The sequence below is a fragment of the Rosa chinensis genome, chromosome 5 (genome assembly GCF_002994745.2).
Source record: "Rosa chinensis cultivar Old Blush chromosome 5, RchiOBHm-V2, whole genome shotgun sequence".
Lineage (NCBI taxonomy): Eukaryota > Viridiplantae > Streptophyta > Magnoliopsida > Rosales > Rosaceae > Rosa > Rosa chinensis.
The window spans coordinates 35,943,527-35,965,039 of NC_037092.1; the positions used below are offsets into that span (position 1 = coordinate 35,943,527).

At 37.8% G+C, this 21,513-nt stretch overlaps 2 protein-coding genes across 5 annotated transcripts; one reads left to right on the plus strand and one right to left on the minus strand.

Moving 5' to 3' along the window:
- The first annotated feature begins 4,863 nt into the window (after positions 1-4,863).
- On the plus strand, positions 4,864-10,684 carry LOC112165308 (beta-glucosidase 11). Of its 4 annotated transcripts, XM_040506875.1 has the most exons (13): positions 4,864-5,220; positions 5,321-5,384; positions 5,984-6,039; positions 7,260-7,482; positions 7,882-7,957; positions 8,069-8,140; positions 8,678-8,765; positions 8,887-9,258; positions 9,341-9,561; positions 9,676-9,704; positions 9,805-9,892; positions 10,002-10,092; positions 10,261-10,684. In XM_040506875.1, the coding sequence occupies exons 3-13, from the start codon at positions 6,020-6,022 to the stop codon at positions 10,484-10,486; spliced, it is 1,506 nt and encodes a 501-aa protein (XP_040362809.1). In that variant the 5' UTR covers positions 4,864-5,220; positions 5,321-5,384; positions 5,984-6,019; the 3' UTR covers positions 10,487-10,684. The 4 variants fall into 4 exon arrangements, with proteins under 4 accessions (XP_040362809.1, XP_040362808.1, XP_024157569.1 ...); XM_040506874.1 differs by lacking the exon at positions 7,260-7,482 and having other exon boundaries at positions 5,932-6,039; XM_024301801.2 differs by lacking the exon at positions 7,260-7,482 and having other exon boundaries at positions 4,865-5,220.
- Positions 10,685-20,212: 9,528 nt separating this feature from the next.
- Positions 20,213-21,295, minus strand: LOC112203726. Its single transcript, XM_024344651.1, has one exon. The coding sequence runs from the start codon at positions 21,293-21,295 to the stop codon at positions 20,213-20,215; it is 1,083 nt and encodes a 360-aa protein (XP_024200419.1).
- Between the last annotated feature and the right edge of the window lie 218 nt (positions 21,296-21,513).

The window sequence follows — 21,513 nt, forward strand, 5'->3', positions numbered from 1 at the left end:
GGCACCACCGAAAAATACATGGCACCACCATGAGCGGTGGTTCGCCGGAATCCTAAATTTTACTTTTTGGTCCACAGTTTTAACCGTCATTTTTCCTAGCTCCGATTGTCCACTTCAAAGCCTCAAAATAGATCATTTCCTCATTCTTGCAATATTCCATGATAAACAAGAGAATGATTTAGTAAAAGCTAAAATATGCTAGAAAACAAGTTAAATTCGATATCTAAGGGAATGCATATTGTTTCTGTTGAATAGATGGGTATGGTCTAGTCCAGCAAAATCATGAGGTGTCTTGTCACTATGGGTCTCGTTTATCAGTGAAACAAACAAAGGTCAGAGGGAAGACCGGATGTGCCGGCCTTCGACGCTCCAATGCCTAAGTCAGTATCGTTATAAGATAAAGATAATGGAAAGCGATAATAAATACCTCTTTAAGATGTTAGAGATGACCCATTTGAAAGGGATTTGGGGGGATGCAGTCCCCCTGTTTCTAGTGTGGGACGTTTAGGTTCCTGATTTCACCCTAAGGGATATCGCGACCCTTGTCTCGGCATATCTTTGCTATCCTTTTGTGGCTAGATGAGCCATGTGCTTCTGGTATTTGTGATTGAGAGGTATATATATACTAACATATATATATGTATGTATATATATGTATGTATACACACACACACGTAAATTATGGTCTGACAACAGCTCTACCCTTCTCAGTGATTTTTCTGTATCAAAAACTAAACCTACCTCATCAATCAAACAGTGCGAGCATTACTACACTCTTATAATCAAAATCAAAAGCAAAAGGCGCTCAATTGTTCTTAGAAGAAAAACTCAAGGAAAACGAAAACAAAATTGCACAAACGAAAATGAAAAACTCAAGCAAGCTCTTTCTTCTTGAAATTGAGCAGAAACGGACGTACCTGTAAATTGGATCAACATCGTCAAAAGCAGAGCAACAGAGTGCAACAAGCCATCTGATTCGAAACTCAACTAACAAAAGCCTCGAGGTTTCTAGAGCTGGCAATGAGGAATGTTCACACTCATAAAATTGAAGATTGATTGAGTTCAAAGAGAGTGAAAGATAGAGAGGTGAGTGAGTTGAGGTGAGGAGGATGAGGAGGGGAGACTCGAATTGAGGGGATTCTGGTTTTGGGTGGGTAATCAAGGTAATATGGGAAGCAGAGATCAAAATCTCGCATGTGAGGACTAAAATCCATTTTGAGAACGATATCGCAGTAATTTTAACAAAATATTATTTTAATCGTAGTTGGGCATGAAAAATCAGGGATTAAGCCTGCTATTCTCCTTGAGCCTGGGTTTCGTGTCCTATTATTCTCCTTGAGTCGGGGTTTCGTGTCCTTATTTGTATTGAATTTACAAAAGTTGAGTTTTCTGTTTTTCCAACTTTTGTCTGGTGTTACTATGCAGTTTTCTATTATTTTTTATTCCTCTCTTTTTTCTTTAATTTTTTTTTAATCTGGTTTATCATCTAGATCCATCCATCAGAAACAATCATCTTTCTTATGGCTTATATTCTTTTCTAAGATATTTTTCATAAAATAAATAAAAAAATAAATCATATAGAATCCAAAGTAGAGTCATCATGGAATTAATGTACATTTTTTTTCTCAATTTTTTCTAGGCAAAAGAAAGTATTCTTTGACAGGCCATGTTCCCTCAAACCCAGCCACAACCTCTACCAATGGATTAAGACAAAGATCAACCACCACGTATCTGGATCCCGAAAACGGATGCGATCCCATGAAAAGCGTCAAGCACCCACACGGCAGCCAAAGTCGCCACCGACAAACCATCGCGAAGACAAGGAGGAGATCCAAGATGAATCTACAAGTGTCTTTGACATTATATTTAATGTTGTTAACGTGGTAGATTCAATTAAAATTAAAATAGCTAATATATACATGAGGTGATTGTTTATACATAGAAATAATAGACCAATGCACAAACATAGTTTATTTGATGTTTTTTGGATACAAAACTTTTAGCACATCAGTTTCCTTCCATTACCATAAATATTTACATCAAAAATTCAATTTCCAATGGAAACGAAACAATTAAAATGGATCCAACACAAAATCATTGACATGACACCACAGATACTGAACCCAAATTTCAAAGTATTAGAAGAGACTGAGCAAATGCAATTAACAACATCCACAGGTTGTAAGGAAGTAGATATAACCTTCTTCAATTGCAACAGAGTAGTCCCTCTTCTTTGAACCGGTTACTTGCATGCGTGATCATAGCTTACAACAATATTTCTAAACAAATCTCTATTTTGAGAGTTTTCATCTAAAACCCTAATGTAAGTTTGGAGAACTCATAATATAAATTATTGATCATGTAGACAAGAAACCCATATCGGATGATAAAACCCCAAAACATTACTCAAGATAACCAAGAATTACACATACAACCCTAAATCAAAATGTCAAAAACGCAACTTCCTAATTCAATTGATTGACGTCTCACACTTATATGAAATCCAATAACAATATTATAACCTTACGAAATAAGTTCAGAATGGAGTGATATATATTCTGCAGATATGTAGATGGAGAGAATAAGAGTTTCTTTCCTTATTGATGTCGATTTCTTTTGGTTCAGTCCATAATGAAGTCGAGTATAAAAGTAAGGATTTCAGGTAATATAACATATTAGATGAGGACAATTTTGGTAAAGTCAAGAAAGTTAAATTTTGGGAAGCAACATTCTAGCAGTTTGTATAATCTACCTAGGAAAGTAGGAGCTTTAATTATAAGTTGATGGTTGTTGATTTACCAAATAGGTTCACATGCTTAATTTAAGAAATAAGTGGTTATTTCATAATTACCTGGGCAAACTAGGCTTTAATCTTGATAAAAATAAGTTTATGGAGGTCCATGCTACTGGTAACGAAGTATCAAATGTATGGTGGTTTAGACTAGATTATTATGTAGTACTGGAATATCAATTGTAAGATGATTCGGCCTGATTCCATTAGTTTACATAGCAAACACTTGCTGCTGATTGGTCAAATTAATTTTTTATTTTGTTTTTTGCTTGTTGTGTACACCTCCCTCAAAGGTTGCGGTGATGTTAGAAAACATCAGATAACCTTCTCATTTTTCAAATTTGATAGGAAAGTTAATGCAAATGCATTACAGCAGAATTAGAAAAGCCATCGTAAGAAGCAACTACCACCATGGTCTTGTTGAAATGCCATGAACCATCTTGTAGCACCCCATCAAGTGGAGCCACACATGCTCCGCATGAGCATCGGAGACCGGCCTCTTAGATTTGAATATCATCACGGGGTTTCCAAATCTTAATATACATACCCTAAAAAATCACCATATAACACGGATGCACCACCATCAGCGATTAAAGACCGACTTATAGAAACTAACCGACAATGGCGTAGCTAGAACTTTTAATAAGAGCGGTCAAAAATATAGTTTTCATCTTTCAAGTGAAAAATTTATATTCAATGAAGAAAGAAGGAAAAGAGAGAAAAATCTTAATTTCCTCACAAGAGTGACTTAAATTCTATAGCACATGGAGATTTTACTCAAAAACTAAATTATAAAAAATCATGAAATGCAAAAGAAATATAAAGAGTTAGAGGAATATTTTGATAATGTAGTTCATATTTTGGTGATACTCTTCATGTTGTTTTATGAGGTATCATTATAAAAATTTAATATTACTATTTAAAATTAAAAAGTATTTGTAATTATAAAAGGATCATATTAGCAGATCAGGTATCCATTAATCTGGTGAATATGGATTTGGATTGAGCTATCAACAATCTGATGGGTTAACGAAGCAGTCAGGTTGAATTTTTTTTAATCAATAAACGGATTTGGATTTAGATCGATCCGCTCCAAATCCGGTCTATTTACAGATCTAAGTATAAGATATCTATAACAGAAAAACTAAGTTCAAGGGTCTTTGACCCTCCTCAATCCTAATTGGTTATGTACTTGACCAGAATGCATACAGGTTTCAATTATTTATGTGTGTGTATTTCAAAAATAAAAAGAATACAAAGTAAAAGAAATACAGATGGTAGCAAATTTATTCCAACTAAATTCTTGAGTTCTCAATTCACAAGAAATTATTATTTTTCCTAATATATTCCACAATATCGCAATTCTATTAGCAAAAGAAAGCTTCTATTCATATCTCCAAAACTTGTATTTGGACCTCCTAACTTTTTTGTAACTTTAGAAATCTAATTTTATCCTTAATTAAAAAAAAATAACTTTAACTTCTTATGCAGCCATTTATCTTTGCTAGAGCTTGTTCATCTGCAGATGTGAATGTGGTCATCCTCTTGATGGGTATAGATCCATGGCAAACCACAAACCCACTTGTTGTTTGTTATAAATTTTGATTCCCTTCGCATTGGGGTGTGGGATATTAAAAGTGACTTTGAACTTTATCAAAAAGAATTGTTAGAATCTTCATTTGAACTGCATGTTCAATTGTATTTGAAAGGGTGTTCTTGACAAAAGTGCAAATTAAATGTCAAATGACCATGAACATTTATGAGGCAATCTTGTCAGGTTGGAGGAGAGAGGGAGGCTTGGTTTGAGGAGGAAGAAGACGACTTTTATTTATAAGTGACAAAAATAGAAATTTATTGTGAAATTTAGAAGTAGAGGTCTGTATACTGAATGAGTGGGTATAAATAGAACCACTTTTAGTAAAATTAATTGACATGTTGCCAGAATATAATGTATGGAGGGAAAGGTGCCAGAAGAATGTGGTGTTGACTGGAAGTCAATTAAACGACAAAAGCAAAGGCAACCAATTGAGAAGCACTACTGGGATATATGGTACATATCAATTGCCTATCTCTATCTACAGGAGCACTGGAGGAGAATTTTATACATGTCCTCTCACTGCCTCTTCCGCACTCTGTTTTTCTTTCTTCTTCAAAAAGATTGATAGATCGAAAAGTCCAGGTGGTGGTATTAATTAAGCTTGCAGCTCTGATCGAGTTCGCAACATATCGATATCTAAAATCCATCTATTCATGTTGAGAATGGTTCTGCAACTGGAACTGCTCCTCTTTCTTTGCTTCATAATTCTTATCAGTACCCCCTAAATCTTTCATTAGCTTTTGATTTAGAACTAGGTGCTGATGAGTTTAAAAGAGATGACTTCCCTCCCCCACCGGGCTTTGTTTTTGGTGCTTCCTCCTCTGCTTATCAGGTACGACCATCCGGTATTATAATTTCCACTTTCCAAAACAGAAAGCTAGCTAGAAATGAAAGAAGAAAATGAATGACGGGGCCTGGATTTGCTTCAACAGGTGGAAGGTGCTGCGGACCAAGACGGGAGAACCCCAAGCATCTTGGACACCTATGCGCATGCTGGTTAGCTCCTACTAATTTTTTTATTTTAATTTTTTAAGCATCTCTAATAATAAAAAGTGCCTAGAAGTTGGGTGCCTGTGTTTAGTGGGGGTGATAAAACAGTGATTTCTCATTTGTGAGATCATGTGTTGGAACCTCATTCAAAGCATGGGTCGGTGAGGTGAGATTTAAAAAAAAGAAAGGAAAAAAAAGATGGCTAGACGTTAAATATAGATAATCAATTTTTGACTTGAAAAACAAAATGTTGAAAACTGGAAAAAATAAAACATTGGAGCATTTGGTTATCAACTTTTTATTATTTTCTCACTCCTGTGTCCTGTCTAGCTATATAAGACTAGATACTTTGGCAAAAGTTAAATTTGATTTTCATTTGGATCTTTTGTTGGAGTAATAAAATTGTTCTTTGTGCCTGACTATCAAAGCAGACACAGTAATACTAAGAATTTGCACTTTTCATGTCTCGAGGTGCAACCCATTTAAAACAATGATAGAGAGCATTTTATAATACTGAATTTGGCAGTTGACCAAAGTTAGCAATTTGCTATAGTTGCACGCATATTCCAGACGTGTGGAGATCATTACTAAGTTTAAAAATTCAGGGAAAATGCACGGAGCCACCGGAGATGTAGCGTGTGATGAGTATCATAAATACAAGGTACACATCGCCATGTAGATTCAATTGAGTTTTCAGATGATCTTTAATTTCAACATATATATTTTTGAAATAGCCATTAATATCATTAGATCTACTGCCAAAATGTCAGAGTCTACATACACTTAAATATTTCTATCTAAGTAATGCTAATCATTACAAGTCTATATGAGCTCACTTGTGAAACCGAACCTACAAACAAAGAAACTCTGTGTCTTGTAGAATAAAATCATTTACTAACATTCCAATAGCTTACAGGCACACAATTGTGGTATCAACAGAAAACAACTTCCTAGCAAACAAATAGACGCACCTTCTTATCCATCAGCCACTTAAAAAAAAAAAACGTCAATCATATTTCATATAATTACCAACTCCCTTAGTGGTCATGATCTAAAAATGATTGGTCATGGATCATATATTGACCCAACTGTCAAGAAGGTCCACCTTTTAGTCTAGATCCACCTTTATCACTAAGTGATAAATGTAGGTGGCAATACACACACTTTGAAATCCCATGGAGTAGGCCCAAATAGCCGATATGTGAGCCAAGACCCAAAGGCCCAAACTCATACAAGAGCAATGCTAGCAGAAGCACATGTCATCTTCTGCAACCTCGTCGACACAGCTCCTACAATACAATATTAGAAAAGTGACAAATAAAAATATAACTTATAAGTGGGTTGCTCACATCTAATTGTATTGAGACATTTTGTGATTAAAAGCTAACATCTACCGGGTAATTAAGTTAGGATAATATCGGTACAATGATGGGTCACGGGTCACGTTTATCGCTGTTTAACATGGTATTAGAGCAGATCTCTCTCCAATCATGTCTCCAATTGTCATGCACCTAATTTGGGTTCATTTAATTCGACATCAGAAATATTTCGATCGGAATGTTAATTAACCAAAGTCTAATGTGGGGCTTGTGTTCCAATTTCGATGTGGGAGTTGGGTTTGTTAATTGATTCGTCAAGTCTCCACTGTGGGACTTGTGCCCCAATTTCTAATGTGAAAATTTGATTTGTTAATTGATTATACATGCAGACCCTATAACTAGGTTGTACGTGAGGGAGCGTGTTGGAGACAAAAAATCTCATATTAGAAAAGTGATAAATAAAAATATAACTTATAAGTGAGTGACTTGCACCCAATTGTAATGAGGCATTTTGTGATTAAAACTCAACACTTACCAGGTGGTTAAATTTGGACAATATCAGTACAGTGGTGGGTCACGGGCCACACTTGTTGCTGTTTAACAAAAAGCGATCTTCTGCACCAAACCCGGCACCCTTCAATCTACCTCAAAAGTCTTGCCTTCCTGTTTCAGTAAACGCTGCTCCCCTGCACAATCAGCCGGAACGATACCCGTCTGATAAGGCTTGCTCCCTCCGATTTGATCTCCCCGCAACCACCAGACCCGAGCCCTTCTCCAACTCTGCGGTACAGCTTCACCCCGAAGCCAATATATGTACTTGCATTGTTGCTTTGCAAATATGATAATTGTTGCTTGGTAAAAGTATTTATAAGAATAATATATTGTTAGCTATTTGACATCTCGAGGTTGGGAAGATTAATCTATGGTACTTTGTAGTAAGACCTAAAAATAAAAAAATAACTTGAGCGAACAATTTTGAAAGAGGTCGATCTTGAGTTTTTTCATTGCACATAGTAGTCTTCTTTCCCGAAATATCCTAGTTTGGGGATATATAATTGATGGCTTGTTGGTGGAAGTAAGCTGGCTAGGTTCTGTTGCAACAACTCTAGTTTGAAATGGTTGAATTAATTTATTGTTGTTGTGATATCCATCCGTGCATCATATAATGATGATTTTCACTGTAGGAAGATGTGCAACTAATGGTGGATACTGGTTTAGAGGCGTATAGATTTTCCATCTCATGGTCAAGACTTATACCCAGTACGTATATAGTAGTACGTTACCACGTAGGATTAGTCGATCCATAAATTCTATATATAGATTACGTTCATATGAACTGATATTTATTGTATGTACGTGTTGTTGCTCCAGATGGAAGAGGACCTGTGAATCCAAAGGGTCTACAATATTACAACAATCTAATTGACCAACTAATCAGCAAAGGTAACCAAACACGTATATATATGTATGCTTGTAAGTTTCATGTATGTGTATATATACACCCTTCCACTAAGGGATTTTTTTTTTTTTGGTCATTTCAATGGATCTCTTGTGAAACCCACTTTTCGACCACATTTCAGCAGTTTGGCTGTTTAGTTTTTTTTAATTATAATATGTAAATCACTTCTAGAAATTTTAAGTCAAATTGATGATCGTTAAGATATTCATAATAATAATTTACGTTTCTAAACATGAACGGTTCAGCTTAGACATATTTGGTTCGTCCATTGATTTGATCTGACTCGATACCTTAACGATCATCAATTTAGCTGAAAATTCACAGAGATGATCTACTTGTTGAACTGTAAAAAGCTGAACAGTCGAGATGCCTATATGTGATCGAAAATGGGTCTCATAAGCGATCCCTTAACCAAAAACAAAATCCCTTATTAGAAAGCCCCCAAAATACAGGGCTTTATCTTGTGTGTGTGTGTGTGTGTTTGTTTGGTCAGTTAACAAATCAATTTGAAGCAAATGCAGGAATCCAGCCTCATGTTACTTTACACCACAGTGATCTCCCACAGGCACTCGAGGATGAGTATGGAGGATGGGTTAGCCCACAGATTGTGTATGTAGAAATAGTATCTCATATGTACACACACACAGTTATATATATATAATAAAATTTGAATGATCTATCTTGTGGATAAATATTGAATATTGGATTTGATTGGATTCTGATATTGCAGAAAAGACTTCACTGCATATGCAAATGTTTGCTTCGAACAGTTTGGCGATCGTGTTAGGCATTGGACTACTATGAATGAGCCAAATGTATTTGTACTCGGGGGTTATGATATTGGATTCCTTCCACCGTCACGATGTTCAGCTCCATTTGGTTTTAATTGCTCCAAGGGTAACTCCTCAACTGAACCCTACATGGCCATTCATAATTTCTTGCTATCTCATGCATCAGCTGCTGCACTCTACAAGCAAACCTACCAGCACAAGCAGCGTGGGTTTATAGGCATCAATGTATTTGCCTATTGGTTTATTCCTCGAACCGAAACCCATCAAGACAAAGTTGCTGCTCAAAGAGCTTTGGACTTCTACTTTGGTTGGTAAGTACCGGTGATTAATTGCCTTAATTCATTATAATTAGTTGATGATCGATATCAAATCGAAGTGATATATGTTTGTCAGGATTATGAATCCTTTGGTGTTCGGAGAGTACCCTCAAGTAATGAAAGAGAATGCAGGCTCTAGGCTTCCGACGTTCACCAGTGCTGAGTCTTCAAAGGTCAAAGGCTCGTTGGACTTCATCGGACTGAATTACTATAACACATTGTATGCCAAGGACAACTCTGCCGCCCTAAACATTCCAAAAAGAGACTATATGGCTGATTCGGCAATCCAGATTTCTCGTATGATGATTTTTACATTCTGATTCTTTTTCTTTAATATTTCATTTTCGTTTTGTGTATATCTCGTAAGTGTTTCTTATTACTAATATATTAGATATGCATGCACGCGTGCAGCTTTGGATCTCAATACATCAACGTTTGAGGTATGTACGAACAATTCATTGGTAACTAATTACTTGTAGTTTTGTTAACTGATGCATATATCAGCTAAGCTTAACTAATTGGCTTGGATGGATGAATCAGTATCCGATAACACCTTGGGGTATGGAAGAACTGTTGGAATATATCAAACAAAACTACGGCAATCCTCCCTTATATATCCATGAAAATGGTAACTATTGATTAGTTTTCTCTATCTCGTCGCTCATAGTATGTATTAGTTATACTATTATTAAATCTTGATGTATGATGGATGGATGGATGAATGGATGGATGTGCAGGTCAACGAACTCGACGCAATTCATCGTTGGAGGATTGGTCCAGAATCGAATATTTGCATGGACACATTCACAGTTTGCTTAATGTTTTAAGGTATGCAGCTATCTACAAGGCTACAACCATCTCTAACTAGCTTGCTTAACATATTAAGATATAAATTTTAATTATTCTATGTTTATGAAGTTAAATCAGTAGTTTCAAACCTAATGACCGAGATTATAAGCGATGTTTATGAAACAAATTTGATGTGTATGAAACTAGGAATGGGTCAAATGCCAGAGGCTATTTTACCTGGTCTCTCTTGGATTCACTTGAGCTTTTGGATGGCTATGAATCAAGCTACGGCCTTTACTACATCGATTTGGACGATCCTGATTTAAAAAGACAGCCTAAACTTTCTGCGCATTGGTACTCAAAGTTTCTGAAGAACAAAAACTTCACTCCACGTTCAGTTTCAGATGCTGATCAACATTACTTCTTTCAGTAGATAATTTTGTTGTTAATTAGATCCATGTATATATGTTTGAAGTAAAACTTATTCATCACTTCAAGCATTATCAAAACTAGATGGAGAATGAAAACTTTTTTTTTTCTTCTTTACACTCGAATATTCTTGGCTTAATTCCTTTTCGGCTCTTTTTTGTAATATTAATGTTTCGCAATGCAATAAAATGAGACTTTATAATTGTTCTAATTTGAATATGAAGTATTTCTCTCAGAAACATTTCCATGCAGTATTACTACAAAACAGTAATGGTACGTACTGTGACAAAACGCTACAGAAATCTCTCTCATTCGCGAGAGCCGCACTAGTTTTTTCTCTCATACCCTACGCGCACTCATGCATTCGTCAAGCGATGCTCTTACCCCAACGTCAGCGCTGATTTTGGTTGGGATGATGTGGTGGCGCTGCTACCGGACGGGTGGTGGTTATAGGCCTTGCCTTTCAGGTCTTGGGGCGGGCTTTGCTTGGAAGTAGCTAGGACAATGATGGCTGTTGGAATCGGATCTGGTTTCGCTGCAGCGCTGAGGTGGTTGAGATCGCGAGCATCGGTTCATGGGTCAGTGTCCGGCCGCATGAGCTGGTTACTAGACGGCGGCGGCTGTGGCTACGCGACGGTATTGCAGAGGTCAATAGCAGATCGAGATGTTGGCGTTCCGGGTGGGTTCTGATCGCAGAGGTGCATCAAACTCTCTGGAGGCGGCGTCGAGGTGCGTCAAGATCTCTAGGGGTGCACTTAGTTCTGTGGCTGCGGTGGTGGCCGGCGTGGTGCCTTTGACGGTGCTGCACAGTGCGGCAGAGGCTGGACGCCTGGGCTGGGACATGCCTGCTTGTTGTGCTTTTGGGCTGGTTTCCTTCGGGCTTTAGGGGTTTTTCTAAGGTTTAGTCAACTTCCTTTTTGTTTGGGGAAGGTTCCTTTGGGCTTTAGGGGTTTTTCTAAGGTTTAGTTTTTTATTCCAGTAACTTCCTTTTTATTTGGGGAAGGTAGTGGGTTTCACCTCAGTTTAACTTAGTCAGCACTGATAAAGTAATGTGGGGTTAACATCCAAAATCAATTGACAAATGATGAAGTGACCCAAATTCTTATAAACCTATAGGCATCGATAAAGTAATGTGAGGTTCACATCCAAAATTAATTGACAAAGGATGGAGTTACCCAAATTCTTATAAACCTATAGGCAAAGTCCCCAATTTCCCATATGGGATCTATAATCTCAACACGCCCCCGCACGGGTGGCTAATTTTCAAACCATACACATTGACAAGTTATATTGGGTGACGTGGAGCCCAAAACCAATTGACAATTGATGGAGTGGCCCAAACTCTTATAAACTCATAGACAAGGTTCCCATTTTTCCATGTGGGATCTATAATCTCAACAAGTGATAGTCTACACTACTATGCTTTCTTTTACATCAACTTAATGAATTGATATAAGTATATCTGAATTTAAATGTCTGTATTTTTCATTTCATCCCATTTCAAACATGTACGTATCAAATTTTTTAATTTGCCAAATCTGTATTTTATGGGCGAATTTTTTTAAATATTTTTCATCACTAAATATTAACGCGCATTATATGCGTACATATTTTTAACGTTTAACTCCCGTTCCCAATATTACTAACTATGTTCCAGGCTAATGGTACCAAAGTATCAAATGTGATTAGTCTAGCAAACACTTGCTATTGATTGGCTGGTTTTTTTTTTTTCGCTGTCCTTGTGTTCATCTCCCCTGAAGGTCGCGATGATGTTAGAGAACACCAACTGAGGGGAGGGCAAAACCCTACAAACCATCAAGACAGAATCTGACCCCAAGGCACCGCTGCGCGGTTGCACAAGAGTTAGGGAGCCTGACTAGAACTAGAAGCACTCTACACCATTATTAGACCCAAGAATTCATCTGTAGAGTTTACCAAACACACGCAAACAAAGAAAATTTCAACCTCTGTCATGGCCACCAACTTGAAACACCGCTTCAACCAAACCATGCCATCCACAGCTAGGTCAACTAGAACAAGCTAGCATTGTTGACGACATAGGAACTGCACTGAATCTTTCTACAATAATGATAGACCCTAACTTATCCTTTATACTTCTCACCATTTTCTCATTTTATAAAGTTGATGGAAGATTATAGTCATTATACAATTGCACCCAAACTCTAATAGTGTTGAGATCGATTAGGGCTGAACAAGAAAGACCATCACAAGAAGCAATCAGCACCATGGTGTTGTCGAAATGCCGTGGACCACCATGGACCACCCTGTAGCACCCCATCAAGGAGAGCTACCTCGTCCAAATGCTCCACAAAGCTTCAGGATTTCCAAATCTTATCTTAAGTAGCCTAGAACACCACGACATACCTGTTTGAGCCCAAAAGTAATTTTGGCAAGATCCTTTAGTGGTTTTAGCATAGCGGGCCGATACTTGCGACCCAAAAATAAGCCTGCTTGGGTTTGGGTTACAGCTTCGCCCATTCCGTAATCCATAAGGAAAACGAAACCTTATGGGAGTCAAGTAGCAGAGATTGAATAGGAAACTTCAATCAATAATCATTCTATGGCAAGGAACAGTCGAAACCCTAATTATAAATACTAGGTTTCAAGGACAAAAGAAGACCTCTCTCGAATCAATCAATCCCAGCGATTACAAAGCCTCCCCGGAGCAAACCTTCAACCTCGTTGAAACCCGGTGACCGCCCGCCAGTCCTAGTCTCCTCGCGAGCCGACTGTCAGCATCACCAGATCAACCCGGCGACCGTGCTTCCAGTCCTAGTCTCCTCACGAGCCGACTGCCAGTACTACTGCCACCGATACAACCAGCGAAGCAAGGGTAACGCCCTCGCAACCCAGCGAAGCTAAAGTCACGCTTTAGCAAGACTCGTGCTTTCTCCAAACTTCCCAGTGATTGCTCTGCTCAGCCCACAACATTGAGTATCGATTCGGTGACGCAAAGAGATCACATCCAAAGTCCTTATCTGTAAGGCAAGAAGTCCTTTCTCGGAAGGCTAGAGAAGAACCTTGTGGCGAGGTTGGTGCTCTCCTCGTCCACAACCGCTTGAAGAAGAAGTCAGGTCAAGGGACTCCCCCGACGACTGCACCCCACGGTGCTGGCACGCCTGCGCACACGCTCAAAAGAGACAGTTTGCAAGCCAACTGGTTTTGGAGCCAAACAATACCATGTATGCACCACCATCAGCGATTAAAGAATCCCTTGTAGAAGCTAACTAGCATGCATATAGGTGCCCCTAATTCGCAAAAAATTATTATTAATTTTCTTATATATTCCGCTAAAACATTACAATTCTATTAGTCAAATCACTCGACAGTATCACATGTTATTTTGTGACGGCATGCATCGGCTGTTATAATTTGGGGTCGTCAACGGGCTTGGGCCGGGCCGGGCCGGGCCTTGCTATATTTTTAAATAATTGCGGGGCGGGCCGGGCCGGGCTTTATTAAAAATCAAAGGATCCAAGCCCGTCCATATAAAGAGGGCCTTGCGGGCTTTTTCGGGCCCGGCCAGGCTTGGCCTTGCGGGCTTTTTTGGGCCGGGCCTTGCGGGCTTTATTTATAAATAAATATTTAAAGACACAAGTTTTTTTTTTTTAATCAAGCTTTGGAAATTCAATGGATAATGATCAAATACAACCAAAGATAACAATCTATATAACTATATTGTACCCAAAAAAATCTATATTTATATATAGATACTAATTTGTTGATAAATAAATTTTTAAAGACACTAATTTTTTATAAATCTATGTTTATACATCATACACTCCAAAGAGCTACATATAGCAATTCAAAGAAAATGAGAAACCGACCGTTAGATGAGTTTATTACAATAAGTTATGAGTGTGGTAAAAAATTTAGTCAATTTCACCATATTTTTGAATCCGATCGGATTGGTCAACCGTAGTCACTTATATGTTTTATTGGTTGACCGATGGCGTGACAACCGCGAAACGTGCTTATTTTTTCACATCACGTTTGTATAGATTCCATCGATGGATGTGTGTGGACATAAGATAAAAAAAAATTAATTTTAATTACAAACACATTGGACTATACCAATTTTATTCCTAAAGTTATATGACTTATACATTGCATTTAAATTGTTTAGGTTCATTCTAAAGCAACCATGAAGTGGAAAATGAATTCGGAGAAACCAACCGCTTGATGGAGAGATTGTAATGTTTTGTGGTGGTTGTAGAAAATCTAGCCAATTTGGTTCACGTTTCGAATTCGATCAACTAGGTCAAACATAGTTACTCTTATAAACCTATATTTATATATCATACACTCCAAAGAGCAACCCCTATCAATTCAAAGAAAATGGAAAAACCGACCGTTGGATGAGTTTATTACAATAAATTATGAGTGTGGTAAAAAAATTAGCCAATTTCACCATATTTTCGAATCCGATCGGATTGGTCAACCGTAGTCACTTATATGTTTTATTGGTTGACCGATGTAGTGACAACCGCGAAACGTGCTTATTTTTTCACATCACTTTTGTATATATTCCATCAATGGATGTGCGTGGACATAAGATAAAAAAAATTAATTTTAATTACAAACACATTGGTCTGTACCAATTTTATTCCTAAAGTTGTATGACTTATACATTGCATTTAAATTGTTTAGGTTCATTCTAAAGCAACCATGAAGTAGAAAATGAATTCGGAGAAACCAACCGCTCGATGGAGAGATTGTAATGTTTTATGGTGATTGTAGAAAATCCAGCCAATTTGGTTATCGTTTCGAATTCGATCAACTAGATTAAACGTAGTTACTCATATAAATCTATATTTATATATCATACACTCCAAAGAGCAACCCCTATCAATTCAAAGAAAATGGAAAAACCGACCGTTGGATGAGTTTATTACAATAAATTATGAGTGTGGTAAAAAATTTAGCCAATTTCACTATATTTTCGAATCCGATCGGATTGGTCAACCGATATGTAGAATATATATATATATATGCACATATTTTATATAGAAGTATAATAGTATAAGAACTTCCACACACACACACACACACACACACACATATATATATATATCTCTATATACACACACACACACACATATATATTAATATATATATATATATATATATATATATATATATATAAACACACACACACACACACACATATATATATATATATATCTCTATATATATGTATATATATATATGTATGTATATATATATATATATATATATATATATATAAACACACACATGTTAAAAAGTATTGACTTACTTTGTAGGGAGTAAGAAACGTATAAAGAGAGATGAGGGGAAAAATAGAGAAGTGTCTTATTCAGTCTTAGAGGCCTCCCTTATATAGAGGTAGAGTTTACATGATAAGTGTTCAAACTATTGATATATTACATGTAGGTCCCTAACTAATAACGTGGACAGCCACATAAGAAATAATATTTACAACACTCCCCCTTGGATGTCCACCAATTGATGATGACATTGGACGCGCTTATTGTTGCCTCGTTAAAAACCTTGCCAGGTAACAAAAACCTAGTGGGATAAAAATAACTCTGGTCGAAGGACAAAAAGAGCACAACGCACATATGTCCTAGGTAACATGTTTCTTGATGCTCCCCCTGATTGCAATCTCCCCCTGATCTTTGCATGCGTCGCTTGATAGCTTCGAGAGTAGTCACAATCCGATCCCTTCCACTAACTTCTGGAAAGTACACTTAGGTAGAGATTTGGTGAATAAATCAGCCAAGTTTTCGTCGGATCGAATTTGCTTCACTGCAATTTCTTGATTCTTTTGAAGCTCATGAGTGTGAAAGAACTTTGGCGCGATATGCTTAGTCTTGTCACCTTTGATGAATCCTTCTTTAATTTGAGCAATACAAGCAGTATTGTCTTCATACATGACTGTTGGTTTGTCAGTTACTGAAGGTAAATCACAGGTGCTTCGAATGTGGCGAATCATGGATCTTAACCAAAAACATTCTCGGCCAGCCTCATATAAAGCAATTATTTCTAAATGATCAGAGGAAGTTGCCATGAGTGTTTGCTTAGATGATCGCCATGAAATTGCTGTGTCTCCACAAGTAAAAACATATCCTGTTTGAGAGCGACCTCTATGCGGATCAGAGAGATATCCTGCATCAGCATATCCAACAATCGTGGGATTATCAACAGATTTATTTGTGTAGAATAAACCCATATCTGTTGTACCATGAAGTTAGCGTAAAATGTCTTTTACGCCTTTCCAATGGCGTGATGTTGGAGCAGAGCTATATCTTGCCAATACACTAACTGCAAATGCAATGTCTGGTCTTGTACATTGTGCCAAATAAAGTAGGGCACCAATAGCACTAAGATATGGTACTTCTGGACCAAGGATAATTTCATCATCTTGTCTTGGACGAAATGGATCTTTCATAGTGTCAAGACTACGAACAACCATTGGGGTACTCAGTGGGTGAGCCTTTTCCATACCAAATCTCTTCAGAATTTTTTCTGTATAAGCAGATTGATGGACAAGAATCCCACTATCCAAATGCTCAATTTGCAGCCCAATGCAATACCTTGTTTTTCCAAGGTCTTTCATTTCAAATTCTTTCTTTAAATATTCAGCAGTTTTTTCAAGTTCTGAAGAACTTCCAATCAGATTCATGTCATCGACATAAACTGCGACTATTGCAAAACCAGAATTTGATTTCTTAATGAACACTCAAGGACATATAGGATCATTGACATATCCTTCCTTAAGTAGATACTCACTGAGGCGGTTGTACCACATTCGTCCAGATTGCTTCAATCCATATAAGGATCGTCTCAGTTTGATTGAGTACATGCTGCGTGGTTTTGTAGTTGCTTCAGGCAACCTAAGTCCTTCTGGGACTTTCATGTAGATATCAGTATCTAACTCACCGTATAGGTATGCAATAACAACATCCATAAGTTGCATATCAAGTTTTTCCGAAACTACTAAACTTATTAGATAGCGGAATGTGATAGCATCCATTACGGGAGAATATGTTTCCTCATAATCTATCCCAGGCCTTTGTGAAAAACCTTGCGCAACAAGTCGCGCCTTATATATTGGAATCTCATTTTTCTCATTATGCTTTCTCACAAATACCCATTTATATCCAACCGGTTTGACATTGGGTGGTGTTTGGACAACAGGTCCGAAAACACTGCGTTTTTCTAGAGAATTTAATTCAATTTGGATTGCATCTTTCCATTTGAGCCAGTCATGTCTCTGTCTACATTCATTAACAGAGCGAGGTTCAGTGTCATCGCCTTTTATTATTTCAGTAGCTACTGTGAATGAGAATATATTGTCTATGATCATATCTCTACGATCCCACAACTCATTGGTGTACACGTAGTTTACGGAAATTTCCTTATTTTCAGGTACTTGAGCCTCTTCATGGGCTGGTGTCTCACCGATGTCATTTTCCTCTTCTGTAGTCACAGAATCATAAATTGTGGATCGGACATTAATGTCTTGCCCAATATTCTCTTCAGGGGCGATTTCATTAGGATTCAGATGTGCCTTTGTTTTCCTCTTTCTAGGAACTGAATCTTTTGAACCTACAGGTCTGCCACGCTTCAGGCGTGCAGCAGATGGCTCATTGGCCGCCACATTATTTTGTCCAATTTGGACATTAATTCTTGCGGGTGCATTTATTGCTGGGATATGTGATCTTGTCACTTTTGCTGTGTCAGTGAATGCATCATGCATTGTGTTAGCAATATTTTGAAGGTGCAGAATCCTTCGTACTTCAATTTCACTTTCTTTAGTACGAGGGTCAAGATGAGATATAGTGGGTACAGTCCACATTAATTCACGACGTTTATTTGGAACAGTTTTATCTCCCCCTAACGGCGGAATATTGTCTCATCAAAATGGCAATCTGCAAACCGTGCGGTGAAGGTATCACCCGTCATGGGTTCAAAATACCGAATAATGGATGGTGAATCAAAACCAATGTAGATTCCCAATCGACGTTGAGGGCCCATTTTTGTTCGTTGTGGCGGTGCAATAGGCACATAAACAGCACAACAAAATGTTCGAAGATGGGAGATATTGGGCTGGCTCCCAGAAACAAGTTGTAATGGGGAATATTGATGGTTGGCTATTGGCCTCAACCGAATTAAAGCTGCTGCATGCAAAATTGCATGTCCCCATGCAGAAACTGGCATCTTTGTTTTCATTAGCAAAGTGCAAGCTATTATTTGAAGTCTCTTAATAAGAGTTTCTGCCAAACCATTTTGTGTATGAACATGAGGAACTGAATGTTCAATTTCAATTCCCATAGACATGCAATAATCATCAAACGTTTGAAATGTAAATTCACCAACATTGTCTAAACGAATGGACTTGATAGAGTAGTTCGGGAATTGAGCTCGTAATTTAGTTATCTGAGCAAGTAGTTTGGCAAATGCCACATTACGGGTAGACAAGAGGCAAACATGTGACCATCTTGTAGAGGCATCAACTAGGACCATAAAATATCGAAATGGTCCACAAGATGGGTCAATAGGTCCACAAATGTCCCCTTGAATTCTTTGTAGAAAAGATGGGGATTCGATATCTATCTTTGCAGAAGATAGTTTAACCACCAATTTCCCTTGTGAGCAGGCTTTGCAAGGGTTGCTTGGCAAAACAATATGTTTAGTCATCAATGGATGTCCATTGGAATTTGTAATGATCCTACGCATCATGGTGGATCCAGGGTGACCCAAACGGTCATGCCAAAGCATAAATGTATGTTGATTTTTGAACTGCTGGTTCACAACATGGTATGCCTCAATTGGTTGAATGGTTGTGTAATACAACCCAGATGATAAGGCAACCAATTTTTCCAATATATGATTTTGGCAGTTTTTATTGGATGTAATGCAAAGATATTCCACATGATTATCATTTGTGGTCTCAATGTGGTATCCATTTAAACGGATATCTCTAAAACTGAGGAGATTTCTTCTGGATCTCGAAGAGTATAAAGCCTCTTGAATAGACAATTGAGTTCCATTGGGTAGCCTAATGTGGGCTCTTCCGGAGCCTTCAATCAGGTCTGCAGGACCTGAGATAGTAGTCACATTGGCTTTAGAAGGTGTTAAAGTGGAGAAATAAACCCAATCGCGAAGGATCGAATGTGTGGTGGCACTGTCAGCAAGACATATTTCTTCTCCATTCTTCATAAGTTGAGAGCATCCAAAATCCATGTTCATGCCGTCATAAAAGAAATAATAATAATAATTAATTAATTAGTCTGACTAAGGCAATAAAACATGATATTATAGATAAAAACAATTTAGTCATTCATTTGGGTACGAGAGAAAAAAAAAATATATACCCATCATAATTCCTTTTTGCAAACTGACGTCAAAAAAATAGATGCATCATAGACCACATGCAATTTAATTAATGAGCTCCAGAAAAAAAAATAGGGAGGCCCCTTATGCAAATTAATGCATCATAGACCACATGCGTCATAGACCACATGAAAAACATATGCAATTTAATTAGATGCATCATAAACCACATGATAGAGCAAAAAGTATCCAGAAAGAAAAAAAACTTCTTTTTATTGCGTTGCAAAATAGCTAGGAACAAACCAAACTAAAAAAAATCAGATGCCTAAACAAAAAGGTGACTAATGTAGAAAGAAAATTAAAAAAATGCCTAAACATAGGCTGACAACTAGTAGTCGTCAAGAATTCCACCACTGGTCATATCATCAAAATTGCTTCCATTGTTCGCAAAAAAATCTGAGACATCGAGCGGAGTAATGTCTATAGGCTCAGATGAATCCCAAGGGTCAGAGTGGTCAATGTAGTTTGTCTCCACATGTTTCTTTTTCAAGGAAGCTTTGTAGAGGGCCACCAAATGGTCTTCTGCACGACAGGTGCGAGCCCAATGGCCTTTACCACCACATCTAAGACAAACACTGTCTTCATTTTTATGAGGTTTGATCATCTGACCATTTCCTTTAGTAATCTTGGCATTGTTCCTTGGGCCCAACTGCTGGTTGTAGCCCCCACGAGCTTGGCCATTTTGTCGACCCTGACCACGTCTATGACCACGGTTACGGGCTTTGCCATGCCTTCCACCACGTCTATTGCCATAACCACTAGTAAAAGTAGCATTCGCTTCAGGGAATGGTTGTGATCCTGTGGGGCGAGACTGATGGTTCTTCATTAAGAGCTCATTGTTTTGCTCAGCCACCAGAAGACAAGAGATGAGATCAGAATATTTGGTGAATCCTCTTTCTCTGTATTGCTGCTGTAAGACCATATTAGAGGCATGAAAAGTGGAGAAGGTCTTTTCAAGCATCATGGCCTGAGTTACAGTTTCTCCACAAAGATTCATTTGGCAGGTGATCCTGAACATGGCAGAATTATAATCTATCACAGAACTGTAATCTTGAAGGCGCAGATGCGTCCATTCATAACGTGCTCTAGGGAGCACAACAGTCTTTTGGTGAGCGAATCTATCTGCCAAACCTGTCCATAGCTCAAGTGGGTCTTTGACAGTTAAGTACTCGTCCTTCAATCCCTGATGGAGATGGTGGCGCAGAAAAATCATAACCTTAGCTTTATTCTTTGGGGACGCTGAGTTTCCTTCCTTGATTGTAGGCCCAAGGTTTTGGGCTTCGAGATGAATCTCTGCATCAAGGGCCCAAGACAGGTAGTTCTTGCCAGAGATGTCAAGGGCGACAAAATCCAATTTTGCCAAATTCGTCATCTTCTTTCCATAATGAATATGAGGTATGTTAGGATCCATGTATAGTGTTAGAACTACAGGTTCTTAACAAATAAGTAATCAATATCGAAACTTCAGGTTCGAAAAAAAATGAACATTGGATCGCAATTATATACACGAACCTTCAGGTTCGTGGTCTTATGATTAGAACTTCAGGTTCTAAAATTCCGTATTTTTGAACTTCGAGTTCAAACGGATATGTACTCGAAACTTCTGGCTCGAGTAGCAGTAGTGAAACT